The sequence below is a fragment of the Stigmatopora argus genome, chromosome 15 (assembly GCF_051989625.1).
Source record: "Stigmatopora argus isolate UIUO_Sarg chromosome 15, RoL_Sarg_1.0, whole genome shotgun sequence".
NCBI classification, from domain to species: domain Eukaryota; kingdom Metazoa; phylum Chordata; class Actinopteri; order Syngnathiformes; family Syngnathidae; genus Stigmatopora; species Stigmatopora argus.
In genome coordinates, this window is record NC_135401.1 from 12,040,483 (window position 1) to 12,053,232 (window position 12,750).

At 41.3% G+C, this 12,750-nt stretch overlaps 2 protein-coding genes across 2 annotated transcripts; one reads left to right on the top strand and one right to left on the bottom strand.

The window, feature by feature from the left end:
• The first annotated feature begins 46 nt into the window (after positions 1-46).
• gemin2 (gem (nuclear organelle) associated protein 2) lies at positions 47-4,761 on the top strand. The gene is made up of 10 exons (XM_077621000.1): positions 47-281; positions 368-452; positions 1,367-1,456; positions 1,547-1,606; positions 2,389-2,499; positions 2,578-2,622; positions 2,701-2,769; positions 3,209-3,319; positions 3,422-3,480; positions 4,423-4,761. The coding sequence occupies exons 1-10, from the start codon at positions 160-162 to the stop codon at positions 4,460-4,462; spliced, it is 792 nt and encodes a 263-aa protein (XP_077477126.1). The 5' UTR covers positions 47-159; the 3' UTR covers positions 4,463-4,761.
• Positions 4,762-5,689: 928 nt separating this feature from the next.
• Positions 5,690-12,218, bottom strand: pnn (pinin, desmosome associated protein). Its single transcript, XM_077621339.1, has 9 exons — positions 12,051-12,218; positions 10,775-10,867; positions 10,550-10,621; positions 10,386-10,461; positions 9,608-9,702; positions 9,432-9,507; positions 8,574-8,729; positions 7,404-7,542; positions 5,690-7,311 (listed from the first exon to the last, which is right to left on the bottom strand). The coding sequence occupies exons 1-9, from the start codon at positions 12,161-12,163 to the stop codon at positions 6,128-6,130; spliced, it is 2,004 nt and encodes a 667-aa protein (XP_077477465.1). The 5' UTR covers positions 12,164-12,218; the 3' UTR covers positions 5,690-6,127.
• Between the last annotated feature and the right edge of the window lie 532 nt (positions 12,219-12,750).

Genomic DNA, 12,750 nt, shown 5'->3' on the forward strand with positions numbered 1-12,750 from the left:
AAGGGATAGCTACAATCACAAAACAGCGCGCAGTTTGATAGCGTCATCAAATTGCGTTTAGTGGCAATATTTCTTCCTTGTGAAAAGAGTTTCCCCCATTGAACAGTTACACTGTTGTAAATTTAACGATTGAATATACGAATCTAATAACTAGATAATATGAAATCTGACGTCGAAGATCTAATGCCGCGGCTGCTTCCCATGGATAGCGTTGACCCATTGACGCCTCTTAACTTGGATGGTCCACCAAGAAACCCCCAAGAGTACCTTCGACAAGTCCAGTATGTACACGTGAAGCTAATTTTTTTTCTTACGATCGCAGAATATAGCATATATAGAAGTAAAATTGGTGTCCTTTCCCATCCAGGTTAGAGGCAGCATTATATCCAGAAGTGGCGGTTGCTCAGATTGACCCCAAGAAGTTGAAGAAAAAACAAACTATCAACATATCTGTGAGTCAGACGTGTTTTTATTTCTTCTTGAAATTTCAAGTATACGTCTAATTTCCATGTATAAATTGCAGTCAGCCGCTGTTGTCACAATACGAACATTTTTAACAGCATGTTGTTGGAAATTAGGGTCTTCTAGGTTGCCTCTAAGGACCCCAAATGTGGCCCATGTTGTTTATAGCTTCTTATAATTAATTACCTTTAGCGTTTTAAATAGTGATAGGAAGTCGATTCTAATAAATAGATATAAAGATCATACACTGGTTGCAATTTCTTACGAGTATATTAGATTCCAGAAATATTGTCAAACGCCAGATACGTGATCCTGCTTGATATTTCCTTACCTTGACAAGGGCTAGTTCAATTACAGGTACTATCAGTGCTATCCCTAAGCCAATCTAAGATTCATATACTACAAAGATGTCATATTTAAGTCGGTACTCACTCTGAAGTTTGCATGTTTTCACCGGGTACTTTGGATTCCTCCCACATTCCAAAAACATGCATGGTAGGGTGTTTGAACACTCCGCCTGGTGCCTGAAGTCAGCTGGGATGGGCTCCAGCACCCCCTGCGACCCTTGTGAGGATACGTGGTTCGGAAAATGAACTCAGTATTGATACATCTGCAATCAAATATTGTATCTGGGTATAACATTTCCGTATTGATACTTAGATATTTTGACAAGACTATTCTCTGTACACAAATGTATTAAACTGCACTCTGTCACAGTCGTGAAAAAACACATGATCCCATACCTGTCAACCTCTGCCGATAACTGCCCTTATAAATGATTATGATTCCCCTTACAAACCCCCAAAAAACCTTACAAACACCGTACGACTCGTACTAGTACTAATGGAATGGGATCAGATCCCATTCCATTAGTACTAGTTAATCACATGAACATTTTTTTCAGGTGGCAGAGTGCCATGCGGCTCCGGCTGGGTTCTCTCCCAGCCTGGAGTGGCAACAGAGGCAAGTCAGCAATTTTTCCGATGTCAGACAGGTGATACAAAAACGCAACCTATGGCATGTATACTTAAATCTGGATCCCCGTTGTTAAACAGTTCAATCGGTTTGTGTGTTTTGTTCGCAGAGTATCACAAAAAACAGACAACGCTGGAGCTGCCACTCGCTTGATGACAACGTCCTAATGGTGAGCTATGAAAATGATTTGAGGTACAGTTCTACCTCTTCTTGCCAAATTAATTGGTTCCAGTTTTTGTTTCGTAAGTTGGATTTTTTTGGGGAAACACAGTATTTTATATGTAAATTTTCTAATTCAATCCACGGTCCTAAAAAAAACCCCCTACCAATTAAACCATTTAAAATTGTGAAAGTGTCCCAATTTTGTATAGGAAATGTGTGAAACACACTCTAATGAGAGAAAATGATAAGTTATTTATTAAAATAAATAACATGCATGCAAAAACATGTTCTATTCATGCAGGTGCATGAGTGTAAGCTAACGCTAGGCAACAGACAAGCACACAAACATGCATATAAACACATCTAAACAACTTGGCAATATAATTAGAACTTGCAATCATGTGTGTATGACAAGGGCCTGCTTCTTCATTTTATCCACACCTATAATTTTAGATAAAGAACGAAGATGCTTTAACCACACTCGAAAAAAAAAAAAAAGCAGGGTGAGTTGTTGTTGCGAGACAGCCAATGGGATGCCAGAAGAGTGTAGGTAGTTAGTCAAGCAGGACGCGACGCTACCGCGACAATTTCAAAATAAATTACGGGAAATGTATTTACGTCTGGGGGATTTCTTAACTTGGATCTTGTTTTTGTATTTTGGAACAGTAATTTGCATATCAAAGGGTTTCGTAACGTGAAAATGTTGTATGTAGAAGCATTCAAAAATAGAGGTACCCCTGTATTTGTTTCACGTGACTCATAACGGATATCATGTTTGTTACTGTGTAGCCAACTCAAGAAGATGAGGAAGGCTGGAAGAAGTTTTGTTTAGGACAACAGCTCTTTCAAGATTTGTCGTCGTCTAACACAGGTGCAGAGGAAGGGTTGGACTACAGCAAGGTTGTATTCCAGATTAGGAGTCTTTTACATATTATTTATCAACTCGTTGTAATCTATTTGAAATTCACAACTGTTCAGGTTGGCTTCCCTCCCCTCCTAACGATCGTCAGCCGGCTCAATCAGGTACATTTGGTCCAATGCACTTGACTTTACTGTCGCTTCAGTTCAATATCAACATTGGACATATTTGCTTTGTTGCAGTCCACCGTGTTGACGGTGTTGGACATTCTTATCAGTTGGTTTGAAGAAGGAGATTTCATCCCCCAACTGGTGAGATACCGCTTCTCTTGAGTACCGTATTTTCCGGACTATAAGAAGCACCATTTTTCATCGTTTGGCTGGACGTGCGACTAATACTCAAATGCGACCTGTTTTTTTTTTTCTTTCTCTCTGACCACAACAGCCTGGTTTTCTTTTAATTTTAGGTTAGTTATTTTTTTGCGTTAACAGATGCCTATCAGCCCATTTTCTCCATTTTACTATTGTTACTTTAACATATGTTGGTTCTTGGTTTCTAATAAAATACAAAAAATGCCATCCCAAAAGTGCGACATATACTCCAGTGCGACTTAGATTTCTTTCCCTCTTGATTGCCTTTTATTTGGCTGGTGCGACTTAGTCTGAAAAATACAGTACATATATATGATCCTAAATCTGCTATGTTAAACTCACCTTATTTGTTTTGTATTTTGGGACATGGGGGTCACAGGGCCAGTGGGTGTATGCACTGTTGGCCTGTTTGGAGAAACCATTGCTGCCGGAAGCCCATTCTTCAATAAGACAGTTAGCCAGGAGATGCGCACAGCTGCGGAGCAACCTAGTATGTCATACCAAAAATCTTTAAGTGGTTAAAATATTCTTTGACTGTGCATGGTTGGACTGGTGTCAAAATGACACCCCTGATTTAACCCACTTTTTGTAGGCGAGTCAAGACGATGACAGCTTGCCGGCTCTCAATCTTCTCATCTGTTTGGTTGGAAGGTATCAGTACAGCTTTTAACCCCTCGATGCCTGAATTTGGATTAAACTCATTTACAAGACATCCTCTTCTTTTAAGCACCCCTGATTTAGATTCTATGACGGAATTTACAAACAGAAATATTAGAGTCAAGTCTTTAATCGCGAAAAAAAGTTTGTTCACACTTTTCTGTTCAATGAACAACACAGTTTAGTTAGTATACGTGTTTTGTAAGGAATGAGTTAACAAATATACATTATGAAAATAATTGTAAAAAATCATTAGAAATACCACCCCAAATTGGAACATTACGTTTAAACATTTTTTAACTGTTATTTATCTGTAATAAAAAGAAATATATTCATTCATTTTCTGAGTGGCTTAACCTCAAGCATTGCAGGGGGTGCTGGAGCCTATCCCAGCCAACTATGGGCACCAGGCGGGGGACACCCTGAATTGGGAGTAAACCGGAGTAATTTTTTTGGCAGCCCTGTATTCGAGTGTTAAGTGCATTAGCCTCACAGTTCTGGGATCGAGGGTTCAATCCCCAGTACTCACGGTCTACAGTTTATATCTTGTCCCCCGTGTCTGCGTGGGTTTTGTCTGGGTACTCCAGTCATGTGGGCTAAGCTGGTTGAATACCCTAAATTGGCTCTAGGTATGAGTGTGAACGTGAATGGTTGTCCGTCTCCTTGTGTCCTGTGATTGGCTGTCCTCTAATTGAGTATTTGTAGTTGGGTAGGAGAGGCTCCAGCACCCCCTGCGACCCTTGTGAGGATAAGTGGTATGGACAATGAATGAATGATATTATAGTTAATGGCAGTGCAAAAGTGAAACCAAAATTCAGGTCTCAATGTGTAAAAAAAAATCTATAAGGGCTGCAAATTTAAATCACATTTTTAATGAGTGAAATCATTAGCTATGGTTTGATGATTAAATAGCAATTTCTGCTTCTTTTTTTGGAGATATTTTGAGCAGAATGACCTGGCAGACCAGCCAGAGTGACTTTTTGCAGAAGGGGACAAGAGGGAGAAAAATGGCTCCTACCACAAGAACCAAGTTGCCAACTTTCATGTGGACAGATGGACCATTGCAGTCATACAGCTGTCAGATTCCATTAGGTCTCTTGGTCATTTTTTATTTTTATAGAAGCAGTCAAGTTTTGGTTTGTACCTGGAAGATATACAAGTCTATAAACTTTGGCAACAGAATGTTTGCTATAGTTCGAGAACGTTCAGTGTTTTTAATGATCCATGGCATGTTGTATGATATTTCTAGCCCAAAAAATAAAGTTATGAACATTTTCCATGTCTATTGTCATTAACAGACCTGTTCCTGCATTACACATTTTGGACAGCAGTTGCTGCCCAATCCGCTGTATTTTTACACTAAGATAGATAAATGAAAATGGCATAGTACGTAGTAGTGAACAACCAATATAGTGGGCATAGATTTTTTTCCTCCCAAGATCGGCCAACATAAAAGGATAATGGGTTGAGTCAGTTTGTTCACTAAATGTGACTGATATATTGGCTACCTGGAATAATTTAAAAGGGGCCTGAGGGGTAAGCTCATCTCTCATTTGGTTAAAGATAAAGTGTCAAATTTTAACCCTGTGCTCCAAGTACAGTCTTCTGGGGAAGGAAGTTTTCTGAACTTAGAATCTCATCTCATTTTCTGAACCGCTTTATCCTCATTAGGGTCACGGGGGTGGTGGAGCCTATCCCAGCTGACTCCAGGCCATAGGCAGGGGACAACACCCCGAGTCGGTGGCCAGTCGATCGCAGGGCACAAGGAGACGGACAACCATGCACTCTCATACCCATACCTAGGGGGCAATTTAGAGTGTCCAATCAGCCTACCATGTTTTTGGAATGTGGGAGGAAACCGAAGTACCCGGAGGAAACCCATGCAGGCCCAGGGAGAACATGCAAATTCTACACAGGTGGGACGTGACCTGGATTTGAACCCAGGACCCCAGAGCTGTGAGGCTGACGTGCTAACCACTCACCCCATCGGGCCGCCCACCTGAAATAATAAATGACAAAAATAGGTTAGTGAGCAGTGAGCTGTTCCTGCCTACACTGGATAGTTCTAAAAGTTGGAGCACGACTTGATGAATTTAACATTTGTGGCAGGTGTTTACTAAAAATAAATTTGGGGAAAGCGCTGCCAATTGAAGAAGTTGCTTAAAAAAGTCAAATGCAAACAGTGGAAGAACAAATACAAACATTTTCATTTCTCACCTTTAATTTGAAGCAGGTTGGTTGATACAAAACAATGAAAAACATTCTCAAAAACCAATAAATCACATAAGACAACTATGACATGGATCAGGCGACACAGTAGTCGGAAGACGTGTCACTAGTATAACAACATCACAGAGGGCTGGATGGAAAAACATAATAAAATCCATTTGAAAATCATTCTTTATAAATCTCCCGTCTTTCTTCCAAACCACATTAAACAGGTCTAATTAAAAACAACAGTACAACGCTGTTCCATTTTCCTAAAATGTTTTATTTTTACTGGGGCCGAATCTCAAACATGTCTAAACGTAAATTGAACGTGCTCTATTGGGTGATCTTAAAAAGAACGTGTAAAATTTGAAGTGTAATTAGTTTGAGTTGCCATCTTTGGGGGACGGGACGGAACAGAACGAGACCAATCTTAGTGTCTTTTGTCCTTTTTCTCCCTATCTTTATGCTCCCTATCATCTCGAGAAGACCTGCTCCTGCCTTCATCGCTCCTCCTCTTCCTCCCTTCCTTGGCATCCCCCCTGCCGCCGCTCCCTCCCTTCTTGCGGTGACTCCTCTCCTCTTTCTTGCCGTCCCTGCCCGACGGCCTCCTGCTGCGCTTGCCGTCGTCCCGGCTGCGACTTCGGCTGCTGGACGAGGACGAGGAAGACGAGGAGGACGAAGACGAGCGGCTCGAACCCGAAGAAGACGAAGAGCTTCCGCTGGAGGAGGAGCCGGAGGAGGAAGAAGAAGAGCTGCGACTCTTGGCGCGGCCCTTTTTCGACTCCTTCGCCTTCTTCCTCCCCCTGACCGGGTCTTTCTGTCCCTTGGAGAGAGCCGCCGGGTTCCCCGGCACGTCCTGGGGATCGGGCTGAGCCTCAGTAACCGATTCTCCCACGGATTGACTTTGCTCGGCTGCGTTTTGACTGCCGGGTTCCTGAATGTCGGCGGGAGGGGCGGGCGGCTCCTGCCCCGCCGCGTCCAGAGACACTACCTGGGGCTGGGACGACGGGGCCTCCAGGTTGGGGGCGTTGGGCGGGCCTAGCATGACGCCGCCGGATGCCTCTTGTTGGGTTGCGGACGCTTCTGAAGGAGAGGCGAGCTCGGTCTTTTCTGCTTCGAGGTCCGAGGGACTCTCTTTACCATCTCCGTCCTGCTCCATTTTACTGGCCTCCCCCTTCTCTTTTCCTACCTCCACCTCCATCTTGTCTGACACTGGACCTGCGTCCTCCTCTTTTTCCTCCCCTCCCTTTTCCCCATTCCCTGCTTCCTCAAACTCCATCCCCTCCTCCTCATTCAAGCCTTCCCTACTCTCGCCTTCCTCCAACTCTACTTTCTCAGCGACCTTTCCAGCCTCCCCCTGTTCCCCATCTCCCTCCTTCTCCTTTTCCTCCTCTTCCTGATCCTCATCCTCCTCTTCCTCATTCTCCTCCCCCCTGCCTGCCCTCTTGTTACCTGTCACCTTGTCTACCTGACCTGCTGGCTTACCCTCCGCCGAGCGCTCCTTCCCTGTCGCCGCCGAGTTGCCGTCCAGGTCGCGATTCGGCTGTCGCCGCGGTCGGGACTCCATCTTGTTGATGTGTTCCGTAAACGCGTCGCGCCGCTCTTCGAAGACAACTGAACAGGCACATGGGACAACGATCGTTTTCAGCAATCAAAACATCGCATCAACAGGAAAGTTCGAAGAGGGAAAAAAAAAAACATCTGACCATTTAGTTTCTTGGTGGATTCATCGAGGAGTTTCTGAGTGGCAGAGTACATCTTCCCAGGCAGGTAGAAGATGTGTGGCCTTGTCTTGGTGCGAATAAATTTCACCAGGTGGTTATTGTGGCTGGTCCACTCCTCTTGCTGCGAGAAGGAGAAAAAGGCACGTCATGTAATTTTTCCCCCATGTTAGGCTTCTTCACAGCTAAATTAACCCATTATAGGATAGGACGCTCATTTGATACCAGCCCTTCTCAGCCCAAAACAAGTTTTACGTCAACGGGACTAAAACGTGAGCATCTCCTCCCAGCCCCCCCCACTGCCAATTAATTGTACGGTAATCTTCTGTCAATGGCAGGCGATGAATTTAGGGGGGAAAAGAAACAAACACCTTACCTCAGTGTTATTGGGGACTAGGAACTCGCCCTAGCAAGTTTAAACCAGTAAAATGTAAGGGTTTTAAATACCTTTTACGACAACTCAGAACATAATGTCAGAAATAAGGAATTTTCCTAGCCAACATCACAAAAAAGGAAATCTATAACTCCTGAAATTTTAGAAAATTAAAACAATTTCAGTGTGTGGCAATTCAACATTTAAGGAATTTAAAGCATATCTCAGGTGATCTGCTGTAAAGAAAATTTGACAGTTCGATAAATATATGGTCTCATAATATTAGTCTAATTTTGCTATTTCCCAAAATGATCCCCTTGGTTATTGATCATGCATGCCACCATATTAGGCATGAATGTTAGTATCTGCTCATAACTGATTTCTTATCTTACAATCTTAATTATTGAGCATGAAGAATGAAAAGAACTTTTGTTTCTCAGTACTTAAGTCTTTTTAATTACAGTGGTGTTTTAACATCATCCAATATGAAAACTAATTGAATTTTTCAAAATATTGGCACCGATGAATTTTAATGATGTAAATTAGAGTATTTCAAGTAAAAACTGAGCAGTTTGATCGGTTTCTTTGCCTGGCACAATCATGGTACTTTCAAAAATAATATAGCGGCAGTGCTCAATTTTATCTAGTGTGACAACCAATCCACGGGCGAAGTAACCCGGGGTTATGTGGGGAATGTGAAATTCAAGAATAACTAGGTCTACTTTGACTATTTAGCTCATTCAGAATACAACTCAACTGATCAAGTACAAAATGAATCTTACCAACTGAGCCAATTCGACTTTCTGTTCGAGCAGTCTCAGCTCAGTCTGTTTGGCTCTCCTCTCTTCAAACAACTCCCTTTTCTCGCTTTCCAGCTTCTTTTTCTCAACCTCAGCCTTAACTTCGAGCTTTTGCTCGATCTCCGTGCGACGCTTTTGCTGGGATGACGAGGAAAAAGGGCAACCTTAGTCTTAACCATTTAAGAGCAAATGCATTCATTTAATTAGCTGCCATTGATGGTGATAGACATCCAACCCATTTTGACTGCGAGTGCTCCCCGGTGAAATTGGATCGGACGTCTATCACCGTCAATGGCAGTAAAACATTAGCCTGGCAAGCCAGCTGTTAGCTGAAGAAGAATCATTGTAATAACTAGAAGTCAGCTCATACGTATGCCGATAAAAAAATAAGCTTTTTGTAAAAGCACACTGATTATGAAAAGCAATTCATTTTTTAATGCTACTTTTTGTAACACTGGCCACTAAGTGGTACAAAATCAGAATTAAAAAAAGACCATGATCCCAACAGTGAGCATAAGTTACCCTATTATATCAGCTATAAATTGGGTGATATTAGCCAAGCTTTAAAAAAAGGCCATATATTGGCTTGATCGATATATCGTCCGGACAATATATCGGTCGACCTTTATCTGAAAGATCATTACCAAAACAGTTATGCATTATTGCAGCTGATATTGGCAGATCTTGGAAAAAAAGCTTACATAGTTGTTAACCTTTAACAATAACTTCCGTTTTTGTGGGAGAAATCTATGAGCAGATTATGTAAAAGCAGACTTGCTTGCATGGCCATATAAATATAACAAGTAGCAAACTAACATTTTAGGACTGCACTTTTTTTACCTTCTCTGTACAAACGTTAGACTCCTGTTTAAATTTTTGCAAGGTCCCCATGAGCAGGCCAAACATACGCCGATTCCTGACCAAAGGGGAACACAAAAAAAGAAATGACAGCTGTGAATGTGAATTAACAGAACTCAGACGTAACCAAAGTGGCTTATTGGAGCGTGCTCCCCAACCTCTGTTTTCCTTTCTCATCCATAGTCTGATCTTGAATGAGGTCACGGCGTGTTCTTTCCTTGGAGGTAGCTACGACGGACGACTGCAACGCCGGCTAAAAGATCAAGTAAAGAAAAGCAAACCAACAGTTGAGAACTTTCCTCTGAGGCAAACAGTTTAGCTTCGCTTGTGCTTTGTTTGTTTTTATGGCTCGCGATGTGCACATTATATTTTTGCGGCACAGGAAAGATGGGCGAGTTGATTTCAGCGACAGCCAGTCCAAGTCTGATACCCAGGAAATGTATTAAGTAGGGGAAAAAGTGATCAGGAACATCCCTAGTTGTAATACTCTGACTTTAATTTCGAAATATACAAAATATTAAGTGTAATAGGGCGAGATTAAAGTCATAATATTACCAGAATAAAATGATACATTTTAAATTTCCAGGATTACGACTGTAACATGGAAATTGTAAATGGAGATTGCTTGGGTTTAGGGGCTGGGATTTAAGGTAACAAAAGCTCAATTTGAATACTCACTATAGACGGAGATTGAAGTAAAATTAGGAGGAAAAAAAGTAGTAAAATTGGGCAATTACTTATTTTTTACATTACGTGAAACAGAAGTTGTTCAGGATATACGAACGTCATGTTTTGGCGACCTAAAGTCGGTGTGAACCCAAAACAGCATTTGTTAAAGGGCGAGCGAGTCGTCACGTAACAAAAAGCGTCTGGTCTGAACGCAAAGTGACTGGAATGCAGTCATCTGCGATCGCCCGCATTTTGAACCAGCTTCACCTTTTTGACATCGTCGTCATCCTCGGCGTCGCTGTCGTGGCGCGGGTCTCTCTTGGCCCTCTGGTCACCTGCCAGCCTTAGAAACAAAAGAGATAAGAAACTGTGATTTGAAAACAGGATTCGGATATTGGTGACCAATGAGCACGCTCCAGAACAAAGCGCACCTTAACAAAGCTCCGTTGATGTCCCTCTGCTTGGCAGGGGGGCCGCCGCTTCCAATGTCAGAGAGACTGCGCCTGAACAAGGACACATCACGTGATTGGAACAGTCCTCCATACATTGAGGGCAAGAAAAATGTATTCGTACATACATTCAAAGTGATATAATGTGCTCAGCAATGTTCATGTTTCATATGCTGGCTGAAATAATATATTCTTGTTTGTCAATACCTGAGCAGGTTAAATCCTCTTCCTCTACCTCCTCCCAATGCTGCAACTTGAAGGCCTGCCATGGGACCACCAAACCGGCGCAGCTGGCCCGGTCTGAAACACAAAAGGCAACGTGAACAATTTGCATTGCACCGTCTTTGAACCAATGTGTCAAACATACGGCCTGCGGGGGTTTTCTGTGTGACTTGGTATCTCATTCATACTGTACGTTCAGAATCAAATGCTTCTATTTTTTCGACACTGGCGGTGTAAAACTATAATTGTGAGTTTTCTAATTGAGTGCATGTACTATTGCATTTTGACCAATTTCATATCCAGAGTCATATTTGTTCTTTCGCCCCCCAGAGTCATATTTGTTCTTTCGCCCCCTGCAGTCAAAACTGCGCCATCATCAGGAGCTATTGAGTTACCAAGGGAGATTAAAATGCCTCCAAAGCAACAAGAATTAACTTGGAAATGGCCAAAAATTAGCAGTACACAGAGAGAAGTCCTAAAATTTAAATAGGCAATGATCCAAAAGTTTCCAATTGAACAAGTCTTAAAATTACCTATGATACCTTACGTGCATATTTATTTTCTATACTCGTGGCAGAGGTAATGATCACTGGATTGGCAGCTTCTGTAATTTGGGAAGTTATCACTGCCATTGACGGAGCTAGACGTCAAATCAATTTTGACTGAGAGTCAAAAACAATGACACTAAAAGATAGAAATCACAGCTCGTCCTCCCTGTCTGGGTGAATTGGACGTCTACTGTTGTCAATGAGTAATACAATGTATTTCCTGCCATTGACGGCTATAGACGTCTAGTGTTTCCCAGGGTGGGTTGCAGTGATCATTCGTCACCACCATTAGCACCAAATGAAATGATTGTATTTTTTTTAACTATGGACTGGTGAAATTAAGATTTAAAATGTACACATTCTTTTGTACACACACCAAGAGTCCACCATACTGAGAGTGGTAGATATACAACAAAACGATGACTACCGGGCCTCCACTCACGAGGTGCTTCGATTCCCCGTGCCCTTCGACGACTACGTATATACCGTAGTTTAGCTATCTTTGTAGTTTAATATTTGTAGCAATAACATAAATGAAAAACAAATGTCTGATACGAGCACAAAATTAGATCTCCGAAAGAGCGTGCGTTTGCTTTCAAGCTAGAGCAACCATGCTAGCACACCCACCCTCGGTAGGCTGCAACGTTCGATTTCCGCGTTAAATCAAATGAAAAACTGAAACAAATGCAGATGTTAAAGTAGTGAAATCTTACCTGGATTCATTGGGATCACGCCCAGTTAATTTACGGATATTATCGTCGACATTTTTCAAGCCTTCTTTGGCTTTTTCGATCTGATCTTGCAAGCTCCGCACTACCACCGCCATCTTGCTCTCAGCAAAGCGCCAATCACATGTTGTTCTTCTTCTACTACGTTCTACTTGATTCATTTTTTAAGACATCATGTAAATAAGCCTAGAGTTCTATTGAGCTCTAAGGCCGGCGTTGTCAGTCGTCGGCCATTTTGTTTCTTCATTAATTGCTCATAAACCCCACAAGAAATGCAATAACTCATATATATATATATGTATATATATATATATGTATATATATATATATATATATATATATGTATATATATATATATATATGTATATATATGTATATATATATATATATATATATATATATGTGTATATATATATATATATATATATATATATATATATATATATATATATATATATATATGTATATATATATATATATATGTATATATATATATGTATATATATATATATATATATATATATATATATATATATATATATATATATATATATATAATAACACGTCTTTGGGTCTTTGGAATGTGGGAGGAAACCGGAGTATCCGCGTAAAACCCACACAGGCCTGGGGAGAACATGCAAATTAAACTGAGGTGCTAACTGTTTGTTGCTGGTATATTTGCACT